At 39.6% G+C, this 20,819-nt stretch overlaps 2 protein-coding genes across 3 annotated transcripts; both read left to right on the top strand.

Moving 5' to 3' along the window:
• The first annotated feature begins 487 nt into the window (after positions 1-487).
• Positions 488-12,752, top strand: LOC116304682 (NADH dehydrogenase [ubiquinone] flavoprotein 1, mitochondrial). The gene is made up of 19 exons (XM_031714452.2): positions 488-636; positions 1,520-1,590; positions 2,041-2,067; positions 2,185-2,253; positions 3,099-3,195; positions 3,327-3,378; positions 4,484-4,617; positions 5,335-5,504; positions 6,172-6,241; positions 8,214-8,269; positions 8,353-8,418; positions 8,621-8,723; positions 9,006-9,069; positions 9,688-9,778; positions 10,021-10,083; positions 10,447-10,501; positions 11,343-11,383; positions 11,510-11,578; positions 12,091-12,752. The coding sequence occupies exons 1-19, from the start codon at positions 594-596 to the stop codon at positions 12,178-12,180; spliced, it is 1,431 nt and encodes a 476-aa protein (XP_031570312.2). The 5' UTR covers positions 488-593; the 3' UTR covers positions 12,181-12,752.
• A 422-nt stretch (positions 12,753-13,174) lies between these two features.
• On the top strand, positions 13,175-20,500 carry LOC148911628 (uncharacterized). Of its 2 annotated transcripts, none has more exons than XM_089028691.1 (2): positions 13,175-13,592; positions 13,686-20,500. In XM_089028691.1, the coding sequence occupies exon 2, from the start codon at positions 13,921-13,923 to the stop codon at positions 20,002-20,004; it is 6,084 nt and encodes a 2,027-aa protein (XP_088884817.1). In that variant the 5' UTR covers positions 13,175-13,592; positions 13,686-13,920; the 3' UTR covers positions 20,005-20,500. The 2 variants fall into 2 exon arrangements, 1 of the variants encoding a protein (XP_088884817.1); XR_016119528.1 differs by having other exon boundaries at positions 13,176-20,337; positions 20,431-20,500.
• Positions 20,501-20,819: the final 319 nt, after the last annotated feature.

Here is a 20,819-nt window from a genome sequence, read left to right as displayed (position 1 = left end):
GGGCTGAAGCGCTATTTTGAAATCTTTGAACAAACTAGATATTGCCTTACCAAACATTATATCATGTTTATTTCAAACAAATCGTTTAGTGAACGTTAAACTTATCCTTTGTACTTTCTATAATTGTAAATAAAAAGGTGGAATTTGTAATGTGTTTGTTTTTCTTGGTTCTTATGATCATAATACTTGTACAAACAGGGCGTCTCCAGGCTCATGTTCGCCCCGTGCTTTTTTCTTCTGACTGACTTTGAACCTTTGCTCCCCAACCCCTGCTGGTAACACAGGGAGCCCACGCTAGATAATTTAAATAACTAGAGAATCTCACGGCTAAGGCGCGTTATAAAAGGGAACCCAATCTTTCTTCATCATTAATTTTTACATCAGCATTTATTATCTAGCAGACTTTTTTTTATAAAGCAAAAAAGGTTCTGTTTCATTTTCTGAAATGGGCTCCCTGTGGTTTCCCACAAGCCTTTGTTGTCGTAGTCAGAGGTGGCAGCCATCTTGGATGGTGTAGTGTGTTATGTAAGTGGGAGAATAAAATACAAATAACGCCATAAATAAAGCGAGTTCTTCGCCTGTTAATCAGAGTTATGGCAAGGCCGTTATTAAAGCTTCAGTCGTCCCGAGTTTTGGGTGAGTACTTAGAAAATTGATATTTTGGGAGTTTGTTGAAGATGAGCTGTTATGTGATGGTGGGGAAACTGTTTGGTGGAAGATTTCTTTCAGAACTGTTTTTTTTAAAGTTTGTGTTTGTTTGTGTACAGACACGTCTTTAAAAAACTATTTTTATACACTTCTTGAATGTGTGTGAGTCATAAAAGTTCCAGTTCAAGTTCCAAAGATCTAAGATTAAAAATATCAAATGTTGTTTTTACGTATGAGATTTCTTCACCTTTTCCCCTCAATTCTGCCCTTCTCCAATCGGTTAAAATAAGTCCTTAAAAATTGTTTATATATTTTATAAAAGCATTTTAAATTTAAATGCCTAAAAAATTACCTGAAAAATTAAATGATAACGTGCTTGCTTTGCTGTGTGATGTTATTTAGCTTACAGTATAAATCACTTGTGATATAGGCAGAACACTTGAGAAGCGACTAGTCGTGTCTTGCCAATCTCTCTGTGCTTTGTTTAAGAATAAAACTGCTATTTTCATACTCCCTTCAGTAGTAAAGCAAACAAGAAGTGGTGTAAGCACAAAAGAAGCATGATTTAAGACTTAATTTGCACTTATTGCATGCAGAAAAGGGGTGGTTTAATCGATTTATTATACAAAAAGAAAACCTGTCATAGTTTTCAATGCTATATGTACACTGTATTTTTATCAAGGTTAATTGCTGTGTGCACATGGATGATGCCAACAACCGGGTTCCTTTCAATTATGAAGCAAAGTTCTTGACCAATTAGAGCACTCATACTATCTAAGCTATATAATAAACTGCACACAGCACACACACATGTTTTCTATTTCCTTAGTATATTATTCATAGTTATAAATATATTTCTTTTTTTGCATAGGAAATAGATTTTGCTCTCTCAGTGAAGCAGTAACAAGCTCAAGACTATCATCAACCGCAGCTTCTCCTGAGGTATGCTAGTACACAGGGAGCCCAACACAAGATAATAGAGACCTTATGCATAGGAATTGGATGCGAGACCAGGGTGGTGATGCTAGGATGATACATGTAGCATAAGCTCATTTTCAAAATAGTTTTCATGCTTTTCTTTAAAGCTTCTATAGAGGTTTTGCACCATCGTGTGAGGAACAGTGCTATCGTTTTACATAAAGTAATAATTCAATTCCTGAAAGCAAAGAGATTTTATTGTTATACCATCTATCCACAGGCAGCCCAAGCTGTATTATGGGTGTGCGCATGTGATGGGGCAAAATATCCATTTTAGATTGTCAAAAAGCACCAACTGACGTTCTAGCAAAGACGTTTTGAAAATGTGCCTGTGTCATTGTCATTGCTGTCATTGATGCTTTCTATATAAAGTACAAAGTATTCTAACCTATATAATTGAACTGAATTTCTCAGCCACAGAGATCTTTTGGCAACTTAAAGGTAATTTCTTGTTTTTCTATCTATTTTATTTTTAAAATTCATATCAGTTTTTTTCTTTCATCTCTAATAATTGTCTACAAAAGGAAAAGTTGGTAACTGTATAATTTTTGTTTGAAGGACGAAGATAGAATCTTCACCAATCTTTATGGCAGACATGATTGGAAGCTTAAGGGAGCTATGCAAAGGGTATGGAAATAAGTTAAATCATGTACTCACTTACAAAATCATGGCCAGGTTCAAAAGAATGCATAGAACATAAAAACTGAGACCAAACTTAGGTTTTCTGAAAAATGACATTTTTTGTTATCCTCTGATGTAATTTTGTAGGAAAAAAACCAGCATTTTTTGTTAATTTTTGCACTCGTTATCTTATCAAAGCTTGATATAAAAGGATATAAAGAGATATAATTAGAAGATAAAAGGATATAATGAGATTTAGCAAATACCAACTTGTGTACTTCCTTGGTTGAATAATTGGAGGTGAATACTGTATGATATTCACCTCTGAATCTCGGAATATTGAGTTGGCAACAAAATTGCATCTGCCGGCAATCGTTTTGCTATGATTTCCGATGAGGAAATTGAAAAAAATGAAAGTAAATGCCACTCCTATCAATTCTAAAAAGGCAACGAAGTATGGCCTAAAAGTTTTGCTAAACGTTTTACATAAATTTGTCACACAAACTAAAAGTTTCCGTTTGTTTGTTTTTCAAATTATTGTATATGAAAATAAGTTACTCTGTACACAAGTTGGTGTATGCTAAAGCAATTATTCGTCTCAGGCTCAGAGAATATGGAGAATATTTACCTCACTGCTTGAAGGCTCGTGTCTCGGTAAATATTCCCTGATATTCACTTCGCCTTCAGCTAATAATTGGTAAACATTTCTCTTGTGTTCTCTCAGCATCCCTTGTGGTAAGAATGGATTATGTAAAATAGAAAACTGTTTTATTTTTTAAAAATCTTACCAATCAAATAATTATTTATCATTACTTTATTATTTAGTATTGATTATTAATTATCGATGACAGGGAGATTGGTACAAGACAAAGGAAATCATCCTGAAGGGTTCTGATTGGAGTATTAGTGAAGTGACCAAGTCTGGCCTGAGAGGTCGTGGAGGAGCAGGTTAGTATCACCTTCAAAACTATCTTTTGCATCAAGGACAAATATTATGGTACATTGTACATAATTTCATGATTTACATAAAGTTGATGCCTTATAAAAAAACATAGTGTACTACTTTCTATCCTTCTTAGGTTTCCCAACTGGAATGAAATGGGGTTTCATGAATAAGCCATCAGATGGAAGGTAAAGTCAGTAAGGGTTGATTAACAAACACCTCTGCTTTGGGTGTTGTTGATGGCATTGATCACTGAGTCCTAAATAGATTAAAATAAAAAAAGAAATTAGAATAAAAAAAGAAATAACGGCTCCATCTTGAATTTCATCCCTGTTCAAACTATTTGTACACTTTGGGACTGTTTTAGGACACAATTCCAAGATGGCATCTATTTTATCTGCTAATTATATAAAATAGCCCCACAACTCAACCCAGTGTTTTTCCTAGGCCTCATAATGGCTTATATCCACTGTTTTATCAGGGGCGTAACCAGGATCTTGCAGGGGAGGTGTACAGGCAATGATTTGCAGAGCCAAAAACATAAAAAAAAACAGAACCAAAATACAAAAACAGAACCCCCTCCCCCCCCCCCCCCCCCCCAAAAAAAAACAAAAACGCTACGATATGCAGATGGAAAGTGGTCTACATTTAATCAAAAAAAACATTTACATGCAATTTTAAAGGAAAAGGAGCTTTTATGGGGGAGTGCACATGCACCCTGTGCTTCTCCCTGGTTACAGCCCTGTTTTTATAGAGGTTATTAGTTATTACGCTGTTAGTTTGCGTATTACAGCCCAATAATTTTACACTGTACAAGAGAAAGTGGCCTTAATTTTTTGAACGCCGTACAGCTTCTGAAGTAAAATTATCCGGCTGTAATACACAATTATAGCAGTGTAATAAATTATTTATTGTACGACATGAAAAAACTGAGAATGAGTGCATGAAAAACAACCATTTTTATTGTAAACAAGCAAAGTAGTCACAAGCTCAAACCACTGACATAAGCCGCACAATGGATTAGAGGAAATTTTTCTCACGCTGACATCAGCACAAAAAAAACGTTCAAAACCAATTCACAGACTGTGTATTATCGCTATGTAGTTGCACTCACAAAATGGCCATAATACACGAGAAATTGAGTGTGTCGTAAAATAAGGTATGATATGAAACAGAGAAAGATGATTTTTGGAACTCAGACCACGTAATTATAATCCTATTTTTCTGATTATCTCTTCAAAAATCTATTTATTATATTTGTTATAATTATTATGATAATTATGGTTTTTGCAGACCCAAGTACCTTGTTGTCAATGCTGATGAAGGTGAACCAGGGACATGCAAGGATAGAGAGATCATGAGAAATGATCCACACAAGCTGATTGAAGGATGTCTAGTGGCTGGTGCAAGCATGGGTGCCAGGGCAGGTAAACTACAGCCTATCCTTTATAATACTAACTAATAATCCCTAATACTAGTATCACCAGAGAAAAGGCAAAGGTATTAGCATGGATCGAGTAGTGGTGAGAGCACTTGCCTCTTACCAAGGCAAACCAGACTTGGTGTTGTATGTGAGTACAGGTTCTCGTCTGTGCTTTGAAGGCTTTTTCTCTGGGTTTTCCAGATTTTCCTCCCTCCACAAAAAATCAACTTCTAAATTCCAATTTCTAAAATCCAGAGGAAGAAGAGCTAGCTCTGTGGAAACACTTTTAATCTCCATTCTATTTTTATGTGCATTACAAACTACCTTGATTGTTAGCTTGATACTTTAACCTATGCACTGCAGTACCACGTTTCTTCTATAAGTTAAGGGAGAGAGCCACCAATATAAACCTTTGTAGATTCATGACTACAGTCAACACAGGATATATTTTCTTCCTACTTGTTGCCAATGTATACTCGAATTGGCGGCTCAAAATTGCAATAAGTTATAAGAATTGTTTGTAGATCCACTCCTGTTCATTGAGGGTTTTTCTCTCTGGGTTCTCTGATTTTTTTCCCTCAGCGAAAACTAATTCCACAAAGTGATTTAATCTTTTCGGAATCATGCACTACTATTGGACTAGTCGAATACTGCCAATTCTGAGTGGTGAAAATGGTTTAGTAATTATTTTTCATGTTTTCAATATTACTTCTCTTGCTAGCTTACATCTACATAAGAGGAGAGTTCTACAATGAAGCATCTAATATGCAGCTTGCCATCAATGAAGCTTACAAGGCTGGATTAATAGGCAAGAATGCTTGTGGAAGTGGCTTTGATTTTGATGTTTACATGCACAGAGGGGCAGGAGCATACATCTGTGGCGAAGAAACTGTAAGTAAAAAAAATTTGTTTACAATTAAATGTATTTCCTCTAAATATTTAGTGTCAAAAGGAGAATTAGAAGCATAATTGAAAGCTTTAGTTAACAAAAGTCATCCTCACCAACACTTTTCATGCATTGGTTCACTGGTCATTGGTTACTCTAAGGGCACTGGAATTGTAAATTGTAAATAATAAATTGTCCTTGTTTTACAAGAATAGCACTAAATAGCCTGTGGCTAACAAAACTGTGGCCCTTCTTTCATGATAGAACAGGAATTTATCTTTACAGATGGTGGTAAACCGGAGAACCTGGAGAAAAATTCTTAAAGCACAGGAGAGAATTAAGTTGAAACTCTGCTTGCATGTGATACCTAGTCTGGGAATCTGACTTAACACTATGCCACCTCTGCCTTACCTAGTTTCAAAATATTATTAAAATGTGAACCTAAAAGTTTCTACAGAATGCATAGTTTGACCAGTGAACCAATAAACAGTATGGAAAGTGGGAAATACCAGTCCCTTCAGAGCAAAAATAATACGTGGGCATGGCCATACATTCCTTACTATACAATGGGCCATAATGAAAGAAAATACACATTCATACACAATCGAGGCTAAGACTGATCAAAGCCGATCTCTAAATGGCTAAATGGGAGTATTTTATACTATATTTCAGGCTCTTATAGAAAGCTTAGAAGGCAAGCAAGGCAAACCCAGATTGAAACCACCATTCCCAGCTGATGTTGGTATGGCATTACCTATCTTGTACATATACTTCATATTTAGAATAATGGGCAACAAGATTGTCACCCAATATATTACTTTAATTCTGCATCAGCCTTTAGTGAGTAAAAATTGCTCTGCAGCAGGTTATGAAGTCTTAAGTGTTAGTGGATGCATGCATCCTCCTTCTGCATTGCACAATGCAACAATGTTATGTGACAAGTCACATGACTGGATTGTCTGCAATACTGGTGCCCAGGATACCAAGACTAAGTGTTTGTCATTGGCTAATCAATCATCTCAATCCTACTATGATTGGCTGTGCCATGACCCCCAGGATACCAAGACTAAGCGTTTTCATTGGCTAAGCAGTCATCTCAATCCTACTGTGATTGGCTGTGCCATGACCCCCAGGATACCAAGACTAAGCGTTTTCATTGGCTTATCAATCATCTTAATCCTACTGTGTTTGGCTGTGCCATAACCCCCAGGATACCAAGACTGGTTTCATTGGCTAAGCAGTCATCTCAATCCCAATGCTATTGTATGAGTACCCTGTGAGCAGAGGATTTTTTAAAAACCCTCTCCCATCTCCCAACAGTCGGGAGATGGAGATGGGAGAGGGTTTTAAAAAAATCCTCAGCTCGCAGAGTAAGGATGTCCCCAGTCAGTTCAAAACATTTCAAAAAATCACCACCTTGGATCTGTTTCTTACGTATATTTGTTATTACTTTAATCTGTAAGTTATCCATCCCCAAAGGGAAATCTTGAAAATATAAAATCTTAAAACTAAAATGTATTATTCTTTATAATATAGTCAAGTAAATCTGCGCGATCTGATTGGTTGAAAAGCATGAACCATTTGCCCATGGGTTGCACGCTCACGTCAGCTTTTTTAGCTTCGGCGAAAAAAAAAACTTTTTGTATCTTTTTGCTGACAATTTATCTAGAAAAGATAACTGAAAATGATTGAAAAAAACTAGCGAAAATACTCATCAATCTCCGACATTTAGTATAGAGTTGTCATTTGATCAGCCTAGTAATAATACGTCAAGATTTGCATCACTTTCAAACAGTGAGCTGGACAAGATTGTGTCAGAGCGTCACTCCAAAAAGACAAAGCAAACCACAAATCGATCGGTCGGTGTCTACATTCAAAGGATTTTAAGCAATGATTAAATAAATACAAAAATATTGTTATCGTGTATTTATTCAACAAGAGTATTTCCAAAGTAATTAACTATAAATATCTTGCTCACCATCTACTTCGCAGCTTCACAACTGCAGTGAAGTACTTTCTGAAGCTCTACATGGGAGGGAAAGCCGACAAAGCGTACTACCCAGAGAAAATTAATCCAGTTCAGTCAGTTAGTTTTGATCCGTGTACGAGATTATTTCCATTGCTAAGTCATTGTACGATAACAAACTTGAACATCGTCAACAACAACAAAGACAGCCACTTTGTTTTTCACTGATTTTCTCGGGCATTACTGTACTAAGATATGTCAACATTTGAAATGTACTTCTTACAGTTGAAAATCACTTTCTCCGTAGTTTTGGACATCTTTGATTCACTTGTAAGCTAAATTTTTGCCATTATTGTAGTCATAACTGTCTTCAGTGTAAAGCTGCCATTTTCAAAACGACTGTTTTTCTGTTTTTGGCGCCTTTGTGCTTTTCATTCACTCAAGGTGCGTAAGGAGAATTTAGGGCATGATCAACAAATACAGTCTATAATTTGTATTTATTTCTTGTTTGTTGACTTGACTATATTATAAAAGCAATGGATCATAAGTAGCTGTGCGTCCATCGAGTTATGGATGCACTTGGGAGGTTGCTTAAGCACTCAAAAAAGCTAGAGTTGCACTCCGCTTCGCGTCGTGCAACTCTTACGCTTTTCTTCGTGCTTAGCAACCTCCCGCGTGCATCCATAACTCGATGGATGCACGCTACTTATGATCCATTCCTTAAGTATCATCATCTGTATTATCACAGGTGTCTTTGGCTGCCCAACTACAGTTGCTAATGTTGAAACAGTTGCTGTTGCTCCAGTAAGTACTACAAACTGGAAATTTGTGTGCGGGTGTACTAATAATGCATTGAATAATGTTACTAAATAACACACTTTTTTAAGGCTATCTGCAGAAGAGGAGCTGAATGGTTTGCAGGTTTTGGTCGTCCAAGAAATGCAGGAACAAAGGTCATTACTTTTTGAATTTTAAATAAAATTATATAATTTACTCTACTTTAAAAGGCTTGAAAATATATGTAAATTACAACTATTTCAACTGTAGCCTATTAAAATTGTTAGAATCTTTTTTTGTCATTTTTCGATTTGTATACGTTTAATTTCTGAAGTGATTGTCTGACATATTTAATAAGTACATGATTTTAAATTTTAGCTCTTCAACATATCTGGTCATGTGAATAATCCTTGTACTGTGGAGGAAGAAATGTCGATACCCCTAAAGCTGTTGATAGAGAAACATGCAGGAGGTGTAATAGGTATGTAAGCTAGAGGGTTTTAGATGAGTGAGTGATTGACTGCACACGAAAATATCAAAATCAAGGATTTTACACTGTAATTTTTTTTTGTCTGGTTACACTTTCATTTTGACAGTTCCAATATGCCTCTGACCTGACAAATGACATGCAAGAGACTTTGAGTTAGACCAACCTTGCAATTCAAATTTCGTACCTGAAATCCTAGATAATTGAGGGTGTTAACCAATTAAAAGAGTTCTTTTGTTGTATTCAGATTAACATTTTGCTATATTTGTTTTATAGGTGGATGGGACAACCTCTTGGGTGTAATCCCTGGTGGGTCTTCTACACCTCTCATTCCTTTGGAGTAAGTAAAGTATACTTGGTTATCCTGTATCATCATCTATTATTATCGTCACCATCATCATCTATCATCATCATCATCCATTATCATCGTCATCATCATCATCCATCATCACCATCCATTATCATCGTCATCATCCATCATCACCATCATCATCTTCCATTAACATCATTCATAATCATCACCATTAATGCCATCATTATCACCATCATCTTCCATTAACACCATTCATCATCATCGCCATCATCATCTTCCATTAACATCATTCATCATCATCAACATTAATGTCATCATCATCACCATCATCATCTTCCATTAACATCATTCATCATCATCACCATCAATGTCATCATTATCACTATCATCATCATCCATCATCACCATCACCCATCATGGTTACTATTGTAAAGACAAAAGGGTTGTGCAATTCAAATGAGCAAAACCTATTGTTTGCATTCATTTGTATTCAATTTGTCACATGTGAAATTTGACTTTTAAACTGGGCCTTAACAGATATTAACAGATGTTTAAAAAAATACATTATTCGTTATCGCATATTAATAGTAACATGCATATATTAATGAAACACATATTTATGGTTTTTATATATTTTTGGTTTAGTGTTTGTGAAGATGTCTTGATGGATTTTGATGCACTTGTACAAGCCCAGACTGGTTTAGGAACAGCAGCTCTTATAGTCTTTAACAAACAGGTAACACCACGTCCTGAACATTGTTTGATAGCATTCATTACGAAGAGTCGTGTTTATGGAATAATTTACTTTTGTACTAAATCCCTTTCAAAGGGAATATTTTCCGAGTTAGAGAGAGTAATGCACTCTGGTACTGTACAGTATATTGGGTATGACCTTTAATAGATACTGTAGTTCTCCTGATGACTTTATTTACTTCCATTACCGGTGGGGAAAGGTTCAAAACTTTCATTTTATTTCAGAGTGATATTGTAAAAGGAATAGCAAGACTGATAGAATTTTATAAGCACGAGAGCTGTGGACAAGTAAGTGATTTCTGTCTTGCTTTCTTGATATATAATCAATGTAAAAAGAGGTATTGATGGAAATATATCGATCAGGGGGTGATATACATTGTGATGATGATGTTGATAACAACATTGATGTTGATGAGAAAAAGGAGAAAGATGATGATGATGATGATAATCATGATGGATATGGTAGTCACCATAATGATCAGTGAAGATATGTAGAAATAAAAAAGAGTTGCACTGAAGGAGCAAATACCATATTTGATGATTTGTTTTTCAAAGAGAATGTGGCCTAGCTTTGTTGCAAATATGCATTTCTTCAATGTCCCCCTATTGTTTTAAATTCCTTGCAAATTTACTGATTTCTTTATTACTTAGTGCACTCCTTGCAGGGAAGGATGTAACTGGATGCTCAAGATCATGAACAGATTTGGTAAGAAACTGGGACTGACGAGCCCCCCTTGATTATCGTATGGCTTCTATGTTAAGATTTTAACTACTGTATAAATACTGAAAGCTGTGTGTGTTTGTGTGTATTTGGGAAGTGGGGTTAATTTTCTAGATATATAGAGTGGTTTTCATACTATTACACTTAAATTCTTTTGTTTTCTATTGTGTTTATCCGACTATATTACTCTAAGTAGTACACTTTGTTTCATGGGTTTATAAAAACCACTCTAATTGGTAAGCTATTGTACTCACACTTAATTTGTAAAACACTAAATAGTGCAACGTAGATGTAACTGTTCTCTAATGCTATGTAGTACAAATAATGGTACAGTAGTTATTTACCACTGTTTCATGGATATACGACAGGGCAGAAAAACGACAAGCCCGCTACTTCCACGATTATTTTTTATTTAACTGAGTTTAGTACTCAAAATTTTCAAGCGTTTCATGTGTTTCATTGCTGCTCGAAACTTGTGACGAAATTTTGTCGAATCATTAGAGTAAAAATCTACTTAGTATTCACGAAAATGTCAGTTTTTCTGCTGATCAAAATATCACCTCTCCCAAAGTACACGGCTTTATATCTCAAATACGCATTCAATAAATTTTGGTCGCATTTGATATTTTGCTGCTTGGCTCCAAAAGAACGTGTTTACAAAATATTGAGCTTTTAAATACGTAAAGCTCTCCTTATGACGAAAGCCAAAAACAGTTTTTCTGCCCTGTCTGGATATACAGTGTTTGCACTTAATCCACCAGTGAGAGTAAATCCTCTCTGTTGAACTAGTATTTGTTTTAACTGGTCTTTTATTGTCTTTCTTTAGCTGTAGGAAATGCTAAACCTGATGAAATCGATATGCTTTGGGTATGTACAGTACAGGACATTGAAAAATATTTTTATTATATAATATCAGTTTGTCGAGTTTACTTGCAATTGTCAATGTGTTGTTAGATAGTGTGTCCCTTGCCACTCTTGTTTATTGTACTGTAGGAGTTGAGCAAGCAAATTGAAGGACATACCATTTGTGCTCTTGGTGATGGTGCAGCTTGGCCAGTCCAGGTAAATATAAAGTCAATCAAAATATACTTTTCCTTGTTCTCTAGAGCTAGTTTAAGGTGTCTGGGACTTAAACAACTCACAGGCATCCGGGATTCTAGCTTCTGCTTAGTTACAACTATAAACATTGAACAAACTCAGATAATAAACATATATTGGATTGTTACATATATTGAGGTTGTTCGGCTGCAAGCAGGCAAGTTAGATGTGTGTGTAGGGGGGGGGGGGGGAAGATTTGACCCTCCCCAAATTCCCTTCCCCCCTCCCCATATATCTAGTTATATTGTCTTGTGTCATTAAAAAAAAAGCATCATATAGTGCATCCCATATATCCGTGAAAAAGTTAGCTATCCAAATTGTACAAACTAGTGCAAAGTTTTGTAGGTCTAAGGTCTACTGAGGTCTGAACTAATTTGTGCAATTTCTTACAAAGGTTTTCATGGTATGAACTCTACATTCAATATCAAGATTATTCTTCGTGTTAATAAATAATGAATATATTCTTCTCATTTTAGGGTCTAATTCGTCATTATCGACCAGAGATAGAACAGCGCATGAATGACTTCGCTGAGAAACAAGGAGAAAAGAAAGCAGCTGCTCTTTGAGAATAACAAGATCTAAGAGTTTTAATTCAAACTTTTGTATTGAAACAAAAGGTTTGCACTTTGTAATAGAAGTGTTTCATCAAAATCGGATACGTTTTATCTCTAAATTATTACAATAATCCTGTTTATAGTGATTGTTGAGTGATTCTTGTTCTTCTTCTCACGTTTTGCCCTGCTGTTGTGTTGTGTATAAAGATCCTCAGAAAAGTGAAGTGAATGTGATGCTTATTCTATCATAACTAACATCTTATATTACCAGCGTTTGCATTGCTACGCGGCCACCCCAGACAAAAATCGCGACGTGCACTTTGCAATAGACTGCCGTCAATCAAACAAGTTGACGTCATTTACACGCGTTTGGATCGGCCCGGATAGGCCACGCGAGTGTAGCTCATAATACTTGTAAACAATCGACCGAAGTTTTGGCGCCTTTTGAATCACACACGCGTGTAAATGGCGTCAACGATTTTTGTCTGGGGTGGCCACGTAGCAATGCAAACACCGGTAAACATGATAATGGTCCTTGGTATTTCAAAAAAGTGTCCAAATATTAAAAAACATTAAATATTGAATGATTGTGATCTGGGTATTTATTGCAGTCAGGAAGCATGATTGAAATATGCTGATTGAACACAGTACCAGTGGATACCGTAACGGCATAGTTGAACCGTATTTGATTGTTAAAAGGGCTCAATCCACTTCCTCAGTCCCACACCTACCTCCCCCTCCCCTCCCCCCTACTACACTGGAAAATTTTTTTTTTTTTTTTCAAAAGATTTTGATCAATTTTCAGTTTACATCGTCCTAAATAACTGACGCTTTGTTTCTTTACTAAAGTATACCACTGCACAACCATGATTTTAATGAGTTGGTTATAAAATATATAGATTTTCAGCTTAAAATTCGTGCTCTAGAGATTTTGTTCTTATTCCTCAATTGCACGTTACGTCGTCGCGGCCTCTTGTGAATTTGATCTTCCGCAATGACGGAACGAGATCAAGTATCCAAAGTTCTCAGTCAGAATCACCAATTAATTTTCTTATCTTTTTATCACCCCCTGTTAGTATATTATTTACTGGGGTGGCTGTTTATTTTCCTTGTCATAAATTGCAGAAAAAGCTAATAGTACCCAAAAGTCTTTACGGTACCACCCAGTAGTCCTTTGCGGGTATATGATATTGTTGAGAATAGTTAACTTTTACATACATTTATTCGTTTTGTTTGTTTCTTACGATTTCCTTGACCCCATGATTTACCAGAAATTAATGATTAAACATAGCAATGAAACTTGATCTAGCCTTATGCAATAAAAGACACTCGCTTAATTCTTAATGAAACGACATGCACGTGCCTACGAGCCAACGATGATTTTGCCATGAAGACTAACTTAGATGCGTGATTCGCCACCAGATGTAAGTACAATAAATTCTAAACGTATATACTGTTTAAGTGTAAATATTTCCCCAAAAATGTAGGCTAATTTAGGAATTATTGTTACATTTTAGCGAACCTTGTACTAGCTTGAACCAGTTTGAACTTGATCCACGAATTAAACTTGAAACAGATACGAGTGAACATTTGTCAACTAGCTCTAACAAGCGTATCGTATGGTGGTAAAATAGACATTCCCCCGATATCTCTAACAGTTCGATCTGAGGAGCAAAATTTAAGAGATAATCCCGGCCTGAATTCGATCAATAAAGCCCCGAGTTTAGAAGCCCGTAATTTGACACCGACCGCATGGAAGATAAAAAATTCGAGGAATCGGATTATGGACGCGCGGCGCTTCCGGAACGAGAAAGGGAAATTCCGAGAAAATCCGGCCGACAGGCAAAGATAAAGCCGGAGCACACGGAATACTTCCAATTAATGCGAAAGGAAAGACTAGTTTCTGACCTCAGGGGTTCTGAGACAGCAATTGAAGAAATAATACAGAATATCCAGCAATGTGACGCCGTTTCTCGCCCAGCAGGGGCAAAATCGGCAATCGAAAGCCTCGAAAATGAATGGGAAAAATATCAAGAAATTTACAGCGATCTCGCCAAAATTGTTGTAGACACCACCGAGCTACAAACAATGAGCACGAAAAATCAAAAAATTGTTCGACGAATTTACGAACAAAGAGAAGCTCTCATACAAGTTCTGCAGGAGTCAATGAATGCCCCCCTTCCAAGTGATAAAGTCCCGTGTCCTACCCCACAGGACGATGCAAAGTCCATAATGTCAATGAAATCAGGAGCAAGTAAATGCTCCTCTACATCCTCAAACGCGCGCGCTGCCGCCAGATCCGCTAGGATTGCTAAGCTCAAGCTAGAACAAGCAATAAAGAGATCGGAGCTAAAACAGAAACAGATTCGAGAAGAGGCGGAGCTGGAAAGGACCAAAGTCGAGCTGGAGACCAAGAGAGCCGAAAGCGAGCTGAAGGAACACCTCCAGCAACTGCAAGACGAAATGGAGTGCGCCAATTATGAGGCCCAGCTGCTAGAAGAAGAACAAGACGATGAACTGAGACAGAGAAAGGAACTGGAATTCGAAATAGAAGGACAGTACAGCCAACAAAAAAAAACTGCAACAGAGGTTAAAGAAGAAAATATACCACCGGTGAAGCCAATTGTGACATCAACGCCGAACAGAGACCAGGACCTGGATGAACGTGATGGTCTTGGGGGAGATGATCTCCGCCAATCGACGATACCAAATACCCGCCAAATCCAAGCTGGAGGAGAACAACGGTATGACGAACAAAGGTCATACTGGTCCCAAGACCCAAGAAACCCAACCCTGGACCAGACTCTAGCTGCTACATTGGTGCAAATAAATCAGCAGCTGATGAGCGCCATGAAGCAAAATTCGGAGTCCACGATGGTCATGAAATCGATGATGCAAAGACAAGGGATTCCGAAACCTGATCCCCCTAAGTTCTCTGGAGATCCTGCTGAATTCCCGGTTTTCAAGCTGAGAATGCAGGACTGGCTAGAGGAAAAGGGCCTGACAGAGAAGGAAAAGATATCACACCTGCTGAGCTTCGTTGAAGGAGACCCAAGGGAAGCCATCACTTATTGCGAGATAGAGGAAAACGGATATGCAGAAGCCATGGCGATCTTGGAATCTCAGTACGGCCACCCTGCAAAGGTCGTCCGAGCATCTATTAAAAGAATAACAGATGGTCCCAGGATCGAGAGAGGGAACAAGACTGCCCTCACGAAGCTTCGCAACAACCTCCAGACCGTCATCAAGGCCCTTCGCCACAACAAAATATACCTCTACGAGATGAACGCATGCCATAACATAGAAAGGGTAATCGACAGACTCCCCCTCCACATGCAGGTGGAGTGGGCTAAAGGTGTCCCTAGAATTCGCGACGAAACGGACACCGGCCCTGACCTCAGTCATGTCTTTAGCCTGGTAGACAAACAAGTGAAAATCATGAATGACCCTCAATTTGGTCATATCTTGAGCAATCATCAAGCCTCGAGTTCATCCATGAAACCTGGCAAGATGAGCACAGCCTTGAAGCCCATTACAAGCTACCGTAAGCCACTATCCACCATGGCAACCGACGTGAAGAAAGAAAGAAAGACCTGCGTGTGTTGCAAGGGCCAGCATGATTTGAAGGACTGCGAAGTCTTCCCCAAGAAATCAACTGAAGAAAGATGGACCCTCGTAAAGGAACAAAAGCTCTGTCATCTATGTTTGGCTTCGGGTCATATGAGGTACCAGTGCACATCAACAGAAAGGTGTCTATGCAAGGCGCCCCTACCCCACCATAAGCTGCTGCATCGAGATCACAGACCGCAACAAGTTGTCAGCCAATCCCCGCAACCCTCCGCACAACCTGCATCAGAAGTAGTTAGACGGAAGGAGATCGACACGCGAGCAACCCTCAGCCAGAAACAAGGTCAAATAATCCTGCTACATGTGGTTCCAGTCCGAGTGATAAGCGACGAAGGCAAATCCGTAACCACTTATGGTCTCCTGGATAACGCAAGTCGAGGGACCATAATCTGCTCCCAGCTCGCGGAAAGGTTAGGCATTGACGGCCCCAAGCTTCCAGTCTCAGTGACCACAGTCCTTGGCACACAAGATCGCGAATACAAGGAAGTATCCTTTAAACTACAAGCTGCCGAACCCAGCGACGAAGATCCCGTTTTAAACGTGGAACAAGGCCTTTCTGGCGAACTAGAAATAAAGGAAAGGGTGCTGCCACACGAGATAGTTCTAAACCAGCACCCACACTTATGTGACGTCAGCATACCGGAAGTAGACTTAAAGAAAGTGACACTGATTATCGGCGAAGATGTGAGAAATGCGCACGCAGTTAAGGATGTTCGATCGCCCGCAGACAATGAACGGAGTGGATTATACGCTACTAGAACAGCACTAGGCTGGACGATTGCTGGCCACACGACAGGTGCCCCAAGCCCCAAGAAAGAAACAAGCTTCAACTTCACGGACACGAATAAAGAGCTTAGCAACCAGCTGGAACGGTTCTGGAAGATAGAGAGAGTAGGAATTGAGGACCAAACAGACACCTTGAAGTCGGTGGAGGACCGCAGAGCAGAAGACATCCTTCGAGAATCCACAAGGCTTGTGAATGGACACTACGAGACGGGTCTACTCTGGAAAAAGAACGATCCTCATCTACCCAATAACAGGAAGCTTGCAGAGTCTCGACTGAACAGTCTCAAACGGAAATTTCAACGCGACCCAGATTTCGAAGACAAGTACAGAAAGGTAATTCAGGAATATGTACAACGAGGATACGCAAGGAAGCTGACTCCAGATGAAGCACGATCGACTACTCCAAAGACCAACTACCTGCCACATCACGGAGTCACAAACCCCAATAAACCAGGCAAGGTGAGAGTCGTCTTCGACGCAGCCGCTAAATTCCAGGAAACCTCCCTGAACAAGAACCTGCTACAAGGCCCGGATCTGTCAAACAGTTTGAATGGAGTACTGATGAGATTTCGTCAAGAAAGGGTAGCGGTAGTGGCAGACGTCGAAGGCATGTTTCACCAAGTCAAGGTAGCACGCAAGGATCAAGATGCCTTAAGATTCCTTTGGTATAGTAACGACATCGATGGACCCCCTGACGAGTATGTAATGACGTCGCACATCTTCGGAGCGACAGACTCTCCCTGTTGCGCGAATTATTGTCTGAAGAAAACAGCAGAAGATAATACAAGCAGTTTCGATCCCGTTGTCATCCAAACTGTCCTAAGGAACTTCTATGTTGACGACATGCTGAAGGCGCTCAAGAGTGAGGAAATTGCTATCAAAGTCGCGAAGGACTTGATATCCCTACTATCGAGAGGAGGATTTCGACTGACGAAATTCACCTCCAACAGCCGTGCAGTCCTGGATTCGATCCCTAGCAAGGAAAGAGCTAACCCCACCTTGGACCTAGATTTTGATGATTTGCCAATCGAACGCGCACTTGGCGTGCAGTGGAATGTAGAGCAAGACACCTTTGGCTTCAAGGCTGCTAAATGCAGCAAGCCTAATACGATGAGAGGCGTACTATCTTATGTCTCGTCTTTCTATGACCCACAAGGCTTCGCCGCCCCTGTAGTTCTCCCAGCAAAACAGATACTGCAAGAGTGCTGGAAGGAAAAGCAGACATGGGACGAATCGTTGAAGGGGAAGCTGCTGAAAAAATGGGAACGTTGGAAGAACCTGCTGCCTATTATGACTGAAGTCAAGATTCCACGCTTCTTCTTCGGAATTCCAGCCGACGTGGATTTAGCTGACATCCAACTACACCATTTTTGTGATGCGTCCGAAGTAGGTTACGGCACTGTTTCCTATCTGAGGGCGACCTATCCGGATGGAACACTATCTTGTTCCTTCGTCCAAGGAAAGTCTAGAAATGCCCCGGTTCGTGCCCCAACGATTCCAAGAATGGAACTACAGAGTGCTGTCCTTGCTACTAGAATGGACAAGTTCATTCAGAGAGAACTAGACATGCTGATAAGCAAGACGCTATTCTGGACCGATAGCACCATCACTCTGTATTGCATCTCCAACGAAAGCAAAAGGTTCCAAACCTACGTTACCAACCGAGTGAACGAGATAAGAGAAGCCACTGAAGTAGCACAGTGGCGACATTGCCCAGGAGTGCTGAACCCCGCTGATGACTGTTCAAGAGGTCTAGACGCAAAGCAGTTCATTGAAAGTGAAAGATGGCTGAGAGGACCCCAATTCCTCTGGGAAGGTGAAGAAAGCTGGCCAAGTCACCATGTAGAAGACATCCCCGACGACAAACTTGAAATAAAGAAGGAGAAGACATGCCTTGCAACCGAGACCGATGCAGCTGCAACTTCGGTTCTTCACGAGTTACTCGCAAGATACTCAAGTTGGTCAAGGCTGCGCAAAAGTGTAGCATGGATAATCAAGTTCATCAATTGGTTGAAGGAAGGAAGAAAGAAACCGAGCCACCGGCGACTGACAGTCAACGACCTCAAGAAGGCTAAACAAAGAATCGTCGCTATCGTGCAAGCAAGGTCCTTTCCTAATGAAGTCCGTGAACTTAGCCGAGGGAAGTCTGGTTCCCAGACACGAGTGAAACCTTCTAGCAACATAGTAAAGTTGAAACCTATGATGAATCCAAGTGAAGGGGTCATGCGTGTATCGGGACGAATCAGCGAGGCACCAATAACGTACGATGCAAAGCACCAAGTGATCCTACCCCAACACCACTGCGTCACCGAACTGATAATCAACCATTATCATGTGAGGCTCGGTCACTGTGGACCAGAACACTTGCTCTCAAAGGTAAGAGAAGAGTTTTGGATCGTCAAGGCAAGAGCTGCGATCAAGAAGGTGCTAGGAAGATGCTTCATCTGCAAGAAACAGCATGCAGAAAGGATGTCACAAGAAATGGCAGACCTGCCCAAGGTAAGGGTGACGCCCTACGAACCGCCCTTTACCTACACCGGCATAGACTACTTTGGCCCTTTAAATGTAAAGAGGGGTCGTGGTACAGCAAAGCGCTACGGTTGCATTTTTGTCTGCATGACGACGCGAGCTGTACATCTGGAGTTGGCGCAGTCACTAGAGACAGACGCATTCATAATGGTGCTCCGACGCTTCATCAACGTCAGAGGAAGCGTTAAACAGCTGAGGTCGGACAATGGTACTAACTTTGTCGGAGCAGAACGCGAGTTGCGTGCGTCGATCAGAGAATGGAACCACAAGACCATAGAAGAGGAGCTCCAGCAGCATAACTGTGAATGGGTATTCCACCCACCGGGTGCATCCCATATGTCCGGAGTATGGGAAAGACTGATAAGGAGTGTCAAGCGGTCGATGAAAGCTATACTCGGTGAAAGGACGGTAGATGAAGAGGTGCTGAGAACCGTACTCTCCGAAGCGCAAGCAATTGCGAATTCCCGACCGCTGTGCCACAACTCTGACGATGTCAAAGACTTGGAGGCGCTGACACCCAACCACCTTCTGTTACAACGTCCAGCTGTCACTCTTCCTCCGGGACACTTTGAAGATACAGATTTGTCAAGCAGAAAAAAATGGCGACAAGTACAGATCCTCGCGAACCATTACTGGAAGAGGTGGGTTCACGAGTACTTACCCACCCTGCAAGAACGCCAGAAATGGCTCAAGCCACGTCGAGACCTGACAGTCAACGATCTAGTACTGATTGCGGATGATAACGCACCGAGAGGCCAATGGCTTCTTGGTCGCGTTACTCAGGTGTTCCCTGGTAGAGACGGACGGATTCGAAGTGCAGCGATAAAGACCAAGAACTCAGAGTTACACCGACCAATAAGAAAACTCTGCCTATTGGAGGCATCAGGACAGTGAAGAAAGAAGAAAGAAGAAAGAAAAAAGAAGAAAGCTGCTATGCAGATAAGACAATTATATGCTAATGACGAAACCCTGGTTTCCTCATCGGGGGCCGGGATGTTGAGAATAGTTAACTTTTACATACATTTATTCGTTTTGTTTGTTTCTTACGATTTCCTTGACCCCATGATTTACCAGAAATTAATGATTAAACATAGCAATGAAACTTGATCTAGCCTTATGCAATAAAAGACACTCGCTTAATTCTTAATGAAACGACATGCACGTGCCTACGAGCCAACGATGATTTTGCCATGAAGACTAACTTAGATGCGTGATTCGCCACCAGATGTAAGTACAATAAATTCTAAACGTATATACTGTTTAAGTGTAAATATTTCCCCAAAAATGTAGGCTAATTTAGGAATTATTGTTACATTTTAGCGAACCTTGTACTAGCTTGAACCAGTTTGAACTTGATCCACGAATTAAACTTGAAACAGATACGAGTGAACATTTGTCAACTAGCTCTAACAAGCGTATCGTATGGTGGTAAAATAGACATTCCCCCGATATCTCTAACAGATATAGAAATCCAACTGCAGTAAATGTTCTTGTCAGCAAACTTTACCAGAAAAGATAGGAAAGCATAACTCTACTTTTCGCGGATCGATAATGCTTATATGACTGATAACGTCTGATCGAACTTATACAGGCTTATGAACAACTGCTAGAAATAAAGGTTTATTCACTAAAAAGATTGCCTTATTGTGGAAGATTTAAATTAATAAAAAATTGATAAAAAAGGAAAGATCTTATGTGGATAAGAAGGG

Source organism: Actinia tenebrosa, unplaced genomic scaffold (assembly GCF_029948245.1).
Source record: "Actinia tenebrosa isolate PJP-AT-01 unplaced genomic scaffold, QUT_ActTen_1.0 PGA_scaffold13__45_contigs__length_12533684, whole genome shotgun sequence".
Taxonomy (NCBI): domain Eukaryota; kingdom Metazoa; phylum Cnidaria; class Anthozoa; order Actiniaria; family Actiniidae; genus Actinia; species Actinia tenebrosa.
The sequence above is the reverse complement of the archived record's forward strand: the minus strand, read 5'-3'. Positions and strand labels throughout refer to the sequence as shown.